The following is a 13,813-nucleotide window of genomic DNA, read 5'->3' on the forward strand; positions in this document are numbered from 1 at the left end:
GTTCCTAGGTATTCTTTAATAGTAAGAACAGTAATACAGAATATAAAAAAAGACCCATGTGAAATGTATCTTTTCTTAGATTACTTTTTTCAGGTGCATAGTTATTTATAAATACTTTTTTCTGTGTGAAACATTGTTTACTTTTTCCCCCTCCCGTGTGCTTTGAATCTTTGAGTCCCTACAGACATAGTAAGCTGGAACTATTATGAGTTGTTGTCCGATTGAGGGTCTGGATGGTTTCCAGAATCCTTGCAAAGGATGGAGAGGGTAGCAATTGTGTGTAGGCAAGTAGGTGGGTTGGTTGAAGCTGCTATCTTGCAGATACGCTATGGCACTGGAATGAGGTATAGGCCAGAGGACAGTGCAATAGAAGTATGTAGCAGAGTTCTATTCCATCCTCTGGAGGAGAAAGCTTGTATTGTCGAGCCTAAACTGGAGAATATCAAGTGATCTAAGCCCCTTTATAAAAGGACAGAAACACTTTGATTGTAGATCATTCAAGATCAGAGAGAAGGACTGTCTTCAGTTAAGCACAAGGCCAGGAAACACAGCAATGCAGACAGTTGCAGAAGCAGTGATATTCTGACTTGTTCACAGACAAAGGCTGGATCAAACTTACCCTGCCAAACTGCTTTGCTTACCAGAGCTTGCAGCATCGTGTAACAGATGCCATTTTCAGACTTATTTTGTTTAGGGTTAAAAGCAATCCTTAGTCTCATAAGTTAGAGTTTAACAATGTAATAGGCTCCTACCTCTGACTGTAGTTGAACAGAATTTGGGTAGTTTATTAAGTTTATTTTCTCTAAAGCGTATATGCAGATGATGGCTATTTGGAGAAAAAAGCCATTTGTCTTCCTGTGTCTTCCCTAATGAAATAATTAATAAAAATGCCCAGTGTACTAGTACATTTGTTTTTACTACATATATGTGCCATATGCAAACCCCAGACTCAAATGGCAGTTGGTGTGGATCTTAAAATAGTGGATTCTAATGTTAAAAGTAGAAGAAAGATTAATCTGTTATGAAAGTCTCAGGGAAAGTAAAAGCACATTTATTGTTTGAACAATAGACTATTTCTGAGATCCTTGCTTGTGCCTTAAGAGTCTTGTTTTCAGATAAAAAGCTCTTTTCCCTTATTTTGGTTTATTAGAATATATGGGAAGAGTTTAAATGTTTTTCTACATTAACATTAAATTGTTCACCTGTACAGTCTGTCAAGAAGGTCTGGCTTCACTACTGGCAAATACTATCCCTACTTCATCTTTTGATGCTTCCATTAATTCAAACTGTTCCAGAGGATAATCCTAGGATTAGGACGATGAAGACTATAACTTGGAGTTCAATGAAATAGAAGATTTTTCTGGCACCATGTAATTTGCCTTTAACAAGGCGTGCTAAGAAATGTAAGTCTTAGAGGAAGGCATCTTTCCTTCATTGCTACCGAGTGTAAAATCAATATAGAAATCCACTGAGGACATGCCTCGATCAGACATTCCTGTTCAGTGTGATTGTATGTTCTTTTATATGCCCGATTTATATCATATATATTGCACAGGATATGGTACGTGCCTCTTGCAATCCTAATCTTAAACACCACAGAGAAAGCACTGCTGCCAAATTTCCGTCTCAGTTTCCCACAAAAAGGTAGACACTTGTCAGTTTATTGATAAAGAAATCATAAGAAGAAAATAATTAAATATTCAAAATAAATAATTAAATCTTTTTAAGTGTAGTTGGGGAAATAAGTTTTAATACAAGGCTTCAGTATACTCCATAAAAAAGTTTGACCAGTTTTTGACTGTTCCTGATTTTCATAAAAGCAATATAGCAGGAAAGAAAACCACAAGCCTTCTTGGGGTTTCAAGGAAAGCGTTTGCAGCGGAGGGTTTATGTCATGTCAAACATCTTTTCTTTCTGCAGTTCAGAGGGAAAGTACCTCCTCCATGTGATCCTGTGTGCAAGATCATAGACTGGATTCTTGCTGTTTGGCACCAGCTGAACTCTTGCTTATCCCGTCTAGGAGCACCTGAAGCACTTATGGGGCCAAAACATTTCTTCTCTTGTCCTGTGGTGCCAGGGCATGGCCAAGCAACAGTGAAGTAAGATTTCTGTTTCCTGTTTGACTCTGTTCAGTGCAACTGAATACTTACTACCAATGTAGCAGTTATGTTTCTCCCAAAAGCCATTTGACTGAGCAACCTTGAAAGTATTTCAGCAGAAGTTATTGAAAGTTTTAAGACTTCTGTTCAATATTTAATTACTAGAAGGGCAATTCTGAAGGACGCAAGTGGGAACTGGCTTTTTAACAGTAGTTGAAGGTCAGCCTTTTTCTGTGGTCTTTCAGTTATTTTTCTGACAGAGACATTGCAAAATATTACTTGTACTGGAATGGCTAATATTGCTCAATGCTTAAAAGGTTTTATTCTTCATTTCAAGACAGCACTGTAAAGAAAGCTGTTCATTAGCGAACAGACCAAAATAAGGTTCAAGAATTCTGACCTTGAAAAGTTGGTAAAGTTTCCTTTTGAGGGAAGTTGTGTGAGGGAAATCTAGAGAAGCGGAATGATTTCTCACTCTTTCTAATATCTGGTATCATTTTTAAACACACATAAAATTTCACAGATGTATTAGCATAGTAAATAAGGCAGATATATACTTTTTAGCTATACACATGGCTAGATGTCCAGTAAAATAACAGAATAATGATGAAAATTTTGTCTGTTCTTGCATAGTGCATATTACATGAACATCTGCTCACATGCCAACTTTTCTGCAAAGTGCTAGCAAGTGATACGAGAAATAATTATCGAATTTTAAAATGTATTCCTTTCATACTAAGATGTTGCTTGGCTATATTAGAAAGGTAATGAGCCCTTAATTAAGATTCAAACTTATTCAGAACTCAAATAATAATGTTGGTTTCTGGAGGTGCAACATTACTTTTCTCACTCTGCTTCATAGCATTCTCCTTAAATGCCATTACTGTTCCCTCTCTGGCTTTTCCCTCTTGTACTATTTTCTGCTGACCCTTCTTCCCGTATTCTTTGCTTAGCACGTGCATTGGCTTTCTCATCTTTTGTCCTGTCTACAGTTCTTGATACATTTTGCTTGTTCATTTTCCTTTTTATTTTCTTTCCTAAAATGAGAGGTCATCTAATATCCAGAGTAATTATTGAAGTCTAAATTTAGATGTAGCATTGACTTGAAAATTAATGGATGCTATGAAATAAAAAAAGAATAAAGCATACTGTGCATCTATCTCCCGTCTTCCACTTGAATCATGTCCTCTGAAATGTCTTAATCGTTTATTTATTGCAATGGCATTAGTAGAGGGCAGAAAAACTATGGATACCTTAATTACGCATTTCTGAGTTTGGATTTCTCTTAAGTGTAACTTTGACTGCATTCACAATGCTTTATTTTGAGCACAACCCCAAAATGTGTTTTACAGTAGCGATATGCCATCTGACTCTTCATTTTACTGTAGTTTTTGTCCACTAATAAACAATTAAAAAGTACAGCTCCAATGAGCACTTACTGGATGCTTTTAGTTTAGCAGCATGATGGCTTACAGTGTGGTCATATAACTAGCAATAAATAGGTTTAATTAGCAGCTCACTGGTTGCTGTTATTTCAACCTAATTAACCACTCCTGTCCTCTTGCCCCTCCTCTCCACTGTGCTATTCTGCTGCTTTTTGCATTTGTTAAAGCTTTACAGAGTCAGTTCAATTCATTAAGACAGTAGACAGCTATCTACAAACTGGGTTTGTTCTGGTCTAAGTGTTAGCATAAGACAAGGGGTAGAAACCGGCAGCTGGGAACGGAGAGACCAGGCGTGACAGGAGATGGTTTCCCGCTGCGTGCTGTTTCACCTAGCTTCACATGTTTTGGAGAGCAGAGTGAATAAATGAGGAAAAATTTAGCTACATTTTTTTCTTATTTTTGATCTAGGGAATTAAAGATGATGTTACAACAGGAAAGAGTTTCACTTTACAGCTCTTTTTCAGGGGCAGGAGGGTGCTATACCTTTCCTAAGTATCAGCTATATCAAAGAACTGGGGACTTAATCAAGATGATGAGTGCAAATGTAAAACTAAATGTAAAAATAGTGGTGGAATTTTATTTAGAGAGATGGCATTGTACAGCCCATCAATTGTTAACTGTTAGATTAGGATGAGCTCAATTAATTTTTGCAGCATTCATTTCTGACCATTTCTACTAGCAGTATTGCAAAATGTCAAAAGCTTGCATAGGCAGAAATGGAGAGACAGAGTAATTTATTAATAAAATGAAAGCAATTTTTATTTTGGTAGCTTAACACAGCTAGCAGAAGCAGACTGTATCTACAACATTGTGGTAAGGAAGCTTCAAGGAGCAGCTCCAATATGCATTTTACGTCTTAACAACTGTGCTAGTTATTTTTCTAAGTAATGTAACTTTTCTCAAGCTTGTACTAGCACTTTGGAGCATGGTCATAGATCATAAAAACTCAATCTTATGCTACATAACTAACCAAGAATGCATCTGTCAAATGACTCATGCATTCTAACTTTAAAAACCACAAAAAAAAAAAAAAGCCAAAAAAGTCATCATAATCTTTTCAGTAGTACAATGGCTTCTGTGTATCAAAGTATCCAACAAAAAGGTTCATTTAAGTGAAACAGACATTTTATCCTTCACTTTTTCCAAATGGATTTCTGCAAAGCTGAAGCACAGCATTATGGACTATCAATTCTTATAGACCTCCAATATAAACCTCTGACTCTCAATCTTACCATCTTCCTCCCATAGGGAGGGTATGAGGGGGAAAAAAAAAAGAACTGGATTTGATCTAAAAAAGATTGTCATACTGTCTGTTGTTGATGTGAGCTGAACCCTAAGCCTGAAACTCCTAGCCTTTATCCCTTAAGAACTATAAACTGTAAGAAATAACATTTATTTATTTCCTAATAATTTTTTTTCCACTTCTGTGCTAAAACAACATAATATTTCTCTCTTAGAAAAGCAAAAGTGCCAGAAGAACCATGTCCCTTTGAATAAAATTTTTGTAATCAGACCCAGTCTCTAAACCAGACAATCTGGAAAATCCACAGCATCCTGGAAACACAGTTCACCATAGATCAAATAAACAAAAGGAGAGTGAGAGCAAGGCAGCTGTACAAGTAGAACGGTCTTGTAAGCTGGACAAGTTTGGAAATGGAAGAATACTGGAAAGGGTGCAATCATAACTGAATACCTCCTTTTTCCCACTCTGACAGCAAATAGGCTGTGAATGAACACCTGCAAGCATGGAAACTTCTCCGTGCACTGGCAAAGGGGAAAGGGGATTTTTTTGTGTATACGTGAGCATACATCTTTCTGGAACATTCTTTTAGCCTTAAAATGAAAAGGATGTTTTTATAGTCCTTATCTAAAGGAAGAAAAGCATCAGGTGGTAAATAGTTTGCCAAAGCAACCCGAAGAAAGTTAGATCAAATAATTTAATATAAAACAAACAAATAAACCCTACCTTATATAAAATCAGCTCCTCTCTGACATGGGGTACGATAGGAGGCCCAAAATATATGTGCTTCCTGAAAATGCAAAATCTCCTATGTTACCTAAAGTATAAAATCTTGGTGTTTGATAATAGTCTCTGAAGTCAATGGATTGTCTGTGTGCCTACAGGTGGATGTCCAAGTTATGGAATGCTGTGATAGCTCCCAGAGTTCAAGAAGCAATACTCTCCAGAGCCTCTGTGAAAAGGCCATCTGTACCAGGACAAGCAATAGCCAAAAAAAATCCTAGCCAAGGTCAACAGGCTGTTGTTAAAGCTGCTCTCAGTATCTTGCTAAATAAAGCTGTTTTGCATGGCTGTCCTCTACCCAGAACAGGTAAGAGTGAACAGTCTGAAAGGCAAGTAGTTGTACATTGCCAAAGTGGGGCCTTTAACTGTTTGATTCCTTTTTTAAAACTTCCACAAAGCAGAGCTGTAGTTATGATCGGAGGTTGTGTGATTAAAAGCATTCACAGTCACTAAACTAAGTAGTTGTATAAGGTAGTCAAAGAAGAACCATTTGCAACAGTCAATTCTTCTTAACATTGTTTTACTTTTGTTTCAGAGCTAGATAATTATATAGCAGATTTTAAGGGAGGAAATTTTCCTTTATCCGTGGTTTCGAACTACAAAAATTGTAGTAAGAAAAGAGGTGAGAATGCTTCTTGGAGAAAAGTGAGCACAAGTCCTCGCAAAAAGTCAGGCCATTTACCCTCCCAGTCATGGAATAAGCAGGAGACGAATACTGAAGGTAAAACTTTCTATTTTCAATTCTGAAAGAAGGTGTGGGGTTTTAAGCTGCATCGATATGAATCTAACTTTTCTTCTGCCTCATTAATTAAAAATTCTTATGACACTCATGTTTATGTTTACCAGTAATTAAATGACACTCATGATTATGTTTACCAGTAAAAAATTGTGTACTTTTTTCCACCCAAATTAATTCTTTGTGACTATGAGCTATCCTAATTTTTGTTTGTTTGTTTGTTCTAATGCCCTTCCTGTTGTCTGATAATGAGATGGGCATTGGCTCAGATGGTGGAAGACTGAGCAGTGGTTCCACCTCATACTGCATGGAATGATGCTCTGTCATTGTCTTCCTCAATACCAGATGACAGAAAGCTTCATTATTTGATTATTACTCTTTAGTTCAGCACCTAATTTAGAATCAATATTAGAAAGAATTTTTTTACTCTGAGGGTGGTGAGACACCGGAACAAGTTGCCCAGAGAAGTTGTGAAGGCCCCATCCCTGGAGGTGTTCAAGGCCAAGCTGGATGGGTCTTTGAGCAACCTGGTCTAGTGGAAGATGTCCCTGCCCATAGCTAGGTGGTCTTTAAGGTCCCTTCCAACCTACACCATTCTATGATTCTAATTTACAATATACCTAATTTTAGGGGGGTTTTACACATACTTTATAGCTTCACTACAATAATTTCTATTGTCTGAATGCAAGTAAAATTAAATTAATATATGCATCCTCAAATCAAGCATCCCTTGTTCAATCTTATTAGATAAATTGAGTAGAATAACCTAAAAGCCTTGTAGTGGAAGGAAGAGATCTTTGGTTTTAAATTTCACTTTAATTGCAAAAAATAAATGTACAATATTCTGTGTAGTCGCAGATACTGAAAGTTTTCATTAAGTTTCTACATCATTTTCAGTATGCTCCTTGATCATAGAATCATAGAATGGTTTAGGTTGGAAAGGACCTTGAAGATCATCGAGTTCCAACCCTCCTGCTGTAGGCAGGGACACCTCCCATTAGACCAGGTTGCCCAAGGCCACGTCCAGCCTGGCCTTAAACACCTCCAGGGATGGGGCCTCAACAGCCTCTCTGGGCAACCAGTTCCAGTGCCTTATGACCCTCAAAGTGAAAGAAGGCTTCATAAAGAAGGCTTTATATGACTGGGCCTATGTGTGCATAGAAATGTGAAAATTAAATTAGTAGCTGACACTTTTGAAATGTCTTTTCACCTCAAGATCGTGAGCCATCTAACAAGCAGTTTGCTACACAGGGATAACGTCTGGGTATGTGCAGAAGCAACACATCATTCTTCTAAAAGTACACGTGTCTAGAAGGAAAACTTAGGAATACCATCACCAAGTACAATGTCAAACAGGAAAATATCTAGAGGAAGAAATCAAATTACTTATTTTTGCTTTTAGAGAATGGAGGTAACTCCTTCAGAGAGAAGAGTTAGGAATGGATTTACAGAGAAAGGCTTATACACACACGCGCACTTTAGAAACAGTAAGATTCTAGCCTCAATTGTCTCTTATATAAAAGACTGAAATACCTGATGCCTGGTATGTTGTAATGCTAAATTGAGCTATTAATTTCTTCAGCTCTTGTTCAGAAAGAAATCTGCTTTTGCTGAACTGCAAATCTCTTGTCCTGATTTTGCTTGCTAGTTCTTGGTTTGAATTGTGAATTTACCTAATCCCACTAAGAGGATTTAAGAAATGAAATGAACATAACCTGAAGTAGGATGGTTGATACTGTATCATGTACCTGAGAATGTTCTTGGAGTCCAGCTAATATCTGTGAATATAAGTAAAAAATGGGATGGTGAATACAATTTTCGTAGCCTTCCATTTCTGACTATCAGTATCAATTGTTCCTGGTACCAAGTAAGGGCAAGTTCTTTGATTTTACTTAAATGAAGGAAACTTAAATCTTTTCCTGTTGACAAGTGATTTCTCTGAGAGAACCAATAAGGTGGTTCTAGTGCCTCGCACAGAAACCTCACGTTCTGTCTTCCACAAAGGCTTGGGCGACTCATGCCCCATTTGCCATTTTAGCACTACCATGTGGCCCTAATGCTACTCTGAACAGTTTCAAGGGATGTATTCTGATCTTTGACAGACTCTATTGATATAAATTGCAGGTAAATGGGAACACACTTTCCCTGTTCATCACAGATTTCAGAATGACAAAATCAACACACATAATAACACACTAATAAGTCAATCTCTTTTTTGTGCAGGTATAAAATCTAAGACTACGTTGCAACCAAATTGTAAGAAAAGAGCTTCTCTCACCACAAAGTAAGTTTTAATTTCTGGTATTTGGAACACTTAGCAAAAAATAAAGAGGATAAAATTGTGTTGTAAACCAGCACATTGTAATCAATAGATGAAGAGCTTGTATTTGGTAATGTGTTGGTACTACACCTGAAGAAAGGAATCCTCTTTAATGTTCGTTTCTGAGAGAAAATAAATTTTATGTACTTCAATATAATTTTAGAACCCATTTCTGTAATTCAAACCTTGCAGCACTACATGTCTTTTTATGTAACAGAATAGTCTATGACTTAAGAGTATTATGTAACACTTACTTTGGTATGAAAAGCCAACCATATGCTTTTGTCACCTACATTATATTTTAAAAATGCCTCTGGGTCTTTTCGCTTACTGAATGGCAATTCAAAATGGTATAGTACATGCACTTTAGTCTAAATGATACAGAGTTTCTCTAGAAAGTATATGAATTGGCCAGAGGGGACTCCATTTGAGACTTCAATCTGAATCCTTGGTTCTACCATATTCACAGGCACGGATAGAATGCTTATGCTTCGAGTAAAGCAGGGTTGGGTTGTTTTTTTTAAAGTGTTTGGAATTAAGTCCAAAAAGGAGAGTGGAATAAAATTGATTGCTCCATCTTAAAAAGAAGAGAATCTTTGAAGGTAGTGGGCAGAAGAATCCTTTGTTAGAATTTCAGAATGGAGAGAATAATTTGAATAGAAAGAAGATCTATTACAATGTAACAACTATTGAAAACTAGTGCTGCCACGTATTTAGATGTTGCTTTCTTTCTGTTTGTGGTAGTAAAAGTCATTTGGAAATAAATTACTATTTTCCAGGTGTGTATAATATTTATTTTTAAATTCTGTATCATAGCTTAATTTTAATTGTTTTCTCAGTTTGTTGTGTTGGGTTTTTTTTAACCAGATCTTCAGAGAAGGATCAACTGAGAACGTTAAATCTGGAGCAAAGGCTGTCCCTTGGATCTGATGATGAAGTAGATCTTGTGCAGGAACTTCAAAGTATGTGTTCCAGCAAATCTGAGCCTGATATAAGCAAGGTAAACACAAGGTTTTTAAATAATTTACATCATTACTATATGCAGTTGTTTGCTACGTGTTTAAAATAAATTTTTAATTTACAAGCACTGCTTGAACTGAAGAAAATTATTAAATTATTTGGGAATAAGCCAAAGTCAACTAATAAATTATACATTTGAGGGTAAGTGTTCTGATTTAATATACATTATTTTAAATTACAGCTTCACTATTTTTTCTTGTAGAGATTTTTGCAGTGGAGGCTGAAATTTATAAGCTCAGAAATGCTAGAGACAGTAGCCTTCTCTGCATTATTGTTCCCCGTGTCATCTTTCATGCTAGCATTGCTTCCACTGGGAAACTGTTTTGTAGTCTTAAAGACATAGAAAGTTTTTCTTAAAATGCATTGCACATTTGGTTTGTTTAATGGAAACCCATTAAACATTACAGAACTGGCTCAAAGCTCCGCTGCTGTGTAGGTAAAATTCAGTTTTGCTGCCCCAAGCAAGAAAGAATGGATTGGCCTAATTCTTTAACAGTGGCAGTAGAGAGTGAAGGAGGCTTCCAAGGCTCATAGGTTTGGGGCTATGTTCTCCCCTGGACTGGGTTGTGGGTGGTTATGGGAGGCCTGTTGGAGCAGAGGGTGGAGCTGTGGATCTCTCTCATTTTTCCTTCTACAACAAAAGCACCCGGCTCTCCCTGTAGCTGTAGCTATTTATTCTTTTCCTTCTTTCCTCCCAGCACAGCTGAAGTAGATGGCTGTGACAGCAGGCTGTGTTCACGCAGAAGCAGCTGATCCGTATCTTTTGAAACACAGATAGAATCGGTGTTCGGCTATTGTTCACTTAGGCTGTGCGTTACATCCTCTAGCATCTCCCTGAACAGCAGTTCCATTAGTTTAGCTTTATTAAGTATTCTGTTTATGCTTAGAAGTCAACAAAGTTTTTATTAAAAAAAGAAATACTGTGTTTGGGAAGATTTTTCCACCTATTTAATGAAATCCTTTATTATGGTGTTTTGTTTTGGGTTGTTGTTTTTTTTTTTTTTTAAAGTATTTACAGTACTTGCATGAGTCACATGCACCAAGCTGGCAAGCTAATCACTAGTCAGTTAGCAAGGATTTACCATTATCTATCTTTGAAAGAATGGGATGGGCTTAAATAAATGGGAACCAACTTAAAATTGTGTTTAATAACATGTAAAATGTAATTGCTCATTGTTGACAATTCAAGGAAATATGGGTTAGATAAGGAAGGAGATAGATGTCACTGTCTTTTGTTCAGTTTCCTCACCATGGGTGGAACCATCCATGACTGGAATTTCTGTTGTTAATTCCCTAGCCGCCTAGAAGAGCCTTACAGAAGTAAAGGTGCTGTTGCATGTTTTCTTTGTGTGATGTAATTTCAGGCTGCCATCAAAATAAGTACTTCTACTCTCTAATTTGCCCTTGCACTCAAATATGTTCCTGCTGCCTCTCTTATGTTGGGATTGAGTACTTTTGCAGTTGGAGAGTTGAATTGGATCACCTTGCCCCAGGATAAGATAGATAGTTTTCAGTGAGGATGCAAGGCTGATCAGACTCTGTCTGCTATTGCATGGTCACAAGGTTTGATGGAAAATAGTAGGGAAGAAACATGGCAGGAGAAAGAGAAAAGGATCATTCCTTGCTGTGATGTTCCTGGGGCTGGATAAAATTTAATGGGAAGCTGCCCTTAAGCTCCGCTGAATAGTATTGCTCTGGAAATGTATGTTTAATCTTCCTCTGACAATTGTCGATGTGAAATATCTCTCTTTATCTCCCATCTACAAACACAGTCAGGAGTAAAGGAAAGATACTTTTATCGTTCTGTGAATATTTATACATTACACTTCACAGAACCTTCAAGAAAATAAAATCAAGGCTCAAAAATTTGGCAAATTGAAACATAATCTCTGCTGTGAATAACTAAAAAAAAAATCACCATTTTCTTATCTTTTTTAGATTGCAGATTCTAAAGATGAGCTATTGATGTTCAATAACTCTCAGAAAAACCCTGCATTTTCAGCAAGTGGTACTAATCCAAATAAAACAACAGCACAAAAGGTAGGTGAAACGAGTTGTGTAGTAGGATAGGGAAGGTGTCTTGAGTTTCTCCAAAATCTGAATTCCTGATTGGATCCAAAGAATTAGTCTTCCAGTGCCCTGTTTATTACAAGAATAAACTGTGGTGATTCTTAGGAAACTTGCTAGATGTACCATGCCAAGTTTCGTCCATGTGTCTTAATGGAAACTAAAGATTTATTAAACAATGGATGTATTTGCTTCAGTTTTCATGTTTACATAAAGCCATCTCCCTAGGCCAAGTGTTGTTGACATTACTTTGACATTATAAGTTATTTGCATCAGATTTTGAGAGAAAGAAAAGCCCCGGGTTCATTTTTCCCCCCTAGTTAATGTTGTTCAGTAAGTTTGCAAATGCGCAAAACTTTTTTAAATTCTTGATGTAACATTGCTGGCTCATGGTTTATTTTTCTACCATTTTTTTTTTGGTAGTGATTACCCAAACAGATATGATTTCAAACCACTGTTTTTCTAAGGGTAGAATTGAGCTGCTCTGGTGTCAAAGCTCTCAGTGGTAGAAATTTTGAGAAGACATGATATTACCAGAGTTTCTGAAGAGTAGCATTTTTTTTTTTAATGGGGGATTTAGTTTCTTTTTTCTGCCTACCTTTTTGTTGTAATATATAGTTGTCTTGCTGTATTATTTATGAGAAATCCAAAGAAACCCTATGTTATAAGTTTGGTGATTCTGGGAAAAGATAGTCTAAATGTAAAGAAACTTTACTTACTTCAGAGCAGTTTCAGAGAGGGAAGATAAGCTGAATACTACTGGAAGATGTAACAGGTCCATGATCATCATCTTTTCAAAAACTGAAGTCGTTGTTTGCGGGTGCTAACGTCCCTACTAAATGTGAAGATGAAATTAGATCCTGATTAGTTTTCATTCTTTGGATAATAAAGTAAAAATTATACTTTCTCTGTTGTTACACTTTTTTCCCTTTTCTTTCTTGCTCCTTGTGTTTTTGAACATCAAGAGAGCTTCTGAGCGCACAACCTTAGCCCGGGCAGAATCTGTTGTCTATGTTCCCTCATAGGGCCTCTGTGTTCCCTCAACAGGGGTCCTCCAGAGTCCCATCCAGATGCTTTTATCTGACTGATAAATTGTTTTCTGGAGACACTCTGTCTTTTTTCTGCAGGTACAATGAAGTAGCCCTGAAAATAGCTTAACTTGCACACCTAAGCATTAAAAAAGCTAAAGTTGGATAAGATGACTTACCACCCTTACCATCATATTTTTGCATATCCAAATATTGAAAATGTTAGCATATTTTCTGTAATTTTACTTAAAATCCAGAGAAGAGTCTCTGCTAACAGAAACCATTTTAACATTGCAGATCCACATTTAGATATACTGCTTTTGAATATTTCTCTAAGCACATTAATTTCAGACATTCCAAGTCAGAGCTTCACATAGTAGTGGTGCCTGTATAATTTGGTAAGTCAGCTGACTTACCCATTCCTACTGTAAATTTTTCCTAGTGATTTTTTTTTCCTTTTAAGATTCCTTCTAACAATGTAAGGCATAACTATTGACTCTGGAGGTAGACAAGCTTAGCTACCTTTGAGTTTTTTGAAGAACTTAGTCAAAAAATTTCATACACAATAAAAAAAAAAATTATTTCCCGTATCTTTGAGCAGAAATGTTGGCCAATATGAAGGAAACGCAATCAAACCTTTTGCTAGAGGAGATAGAGGTCTAATTGAATGACAAGATTTGTTTCTAGACCTAGTCATTACTACAATAAATTTATCAAAAAATTAGAAGAGCACAGTCTCAGTTTAGAAGCAGAAGTCAAACTTTTAGAAGCAATTGTAACGATGATAAACCTATGCAGCTGCAAGAACTGGTGTCTGAAAAAGAGTTGGAGATTAGAAAAGCATCTTTTTCTGACAGTAAATAGAATTCTGTAGGTAACAAAAGCAATACTGCATGAGCAGAGGAGATCTGATCAACAGTAATGAGACAAATTACTTAAAAGGGCAACAGACCCATAATTCTATTTATTTTTAATTGGCTGGAAGAAAAAATGCTTTCAAATATGCAAAGGAGAAAAAGAAAACTGATAAAAGATAGAAAATCTTTGACGCAGGATACAAATAAATTTATGCAAT

General features: G+C 36.5%; 1 protein-coding gene across 1 annotated transcript in view; it reads left to right on the forward strand.

The window, feature by feature from the left end:
- The window catches only part of CTTNBP2 (cortactin binding protein 2), a 90,375-nt gene that overhangs the window by 74,724 nt on the left and 1,838 nt on the right, over positions 1-13,813 (forward strand). Inside the window, exons 17-22 of the mRNA XM_082493267.1 lie at positions 1,921-2,099; positions 5,669-5,874; positions 6,103-6,288; positions 8,527-8,587; positions 9,491-9,623; positions 11,582-11,683. Of these exons, the coding sequence (XP_082349393.1) occupies positions 1,921-2,099; positions 5,669-5,874; positions 6,103-6,288; positions 8,527-8,587; positions 9,491-9,623; positions 11,582-11,683 (867 nt within the window). The remainder of the gene's footprint in view (positions 1-1,920; positions 2,100-5,668; positions 5,875-6,102; positions 6,289-8,526; positions 8,588-9,490; positions 9,624-11,581; positions 11,684-13,813) is intronic.

Source organism: Vanellus vanellus (genome assembly GCF_965231255.1).
Source record: "Vanellus vanellus genome assembly, chromosome: 1".
NCBI lineage: Eukaryota > Metazoa > Chordata > Aves > Charadriiformes > Charadriidae > Vanellus > Vanellus vanellus.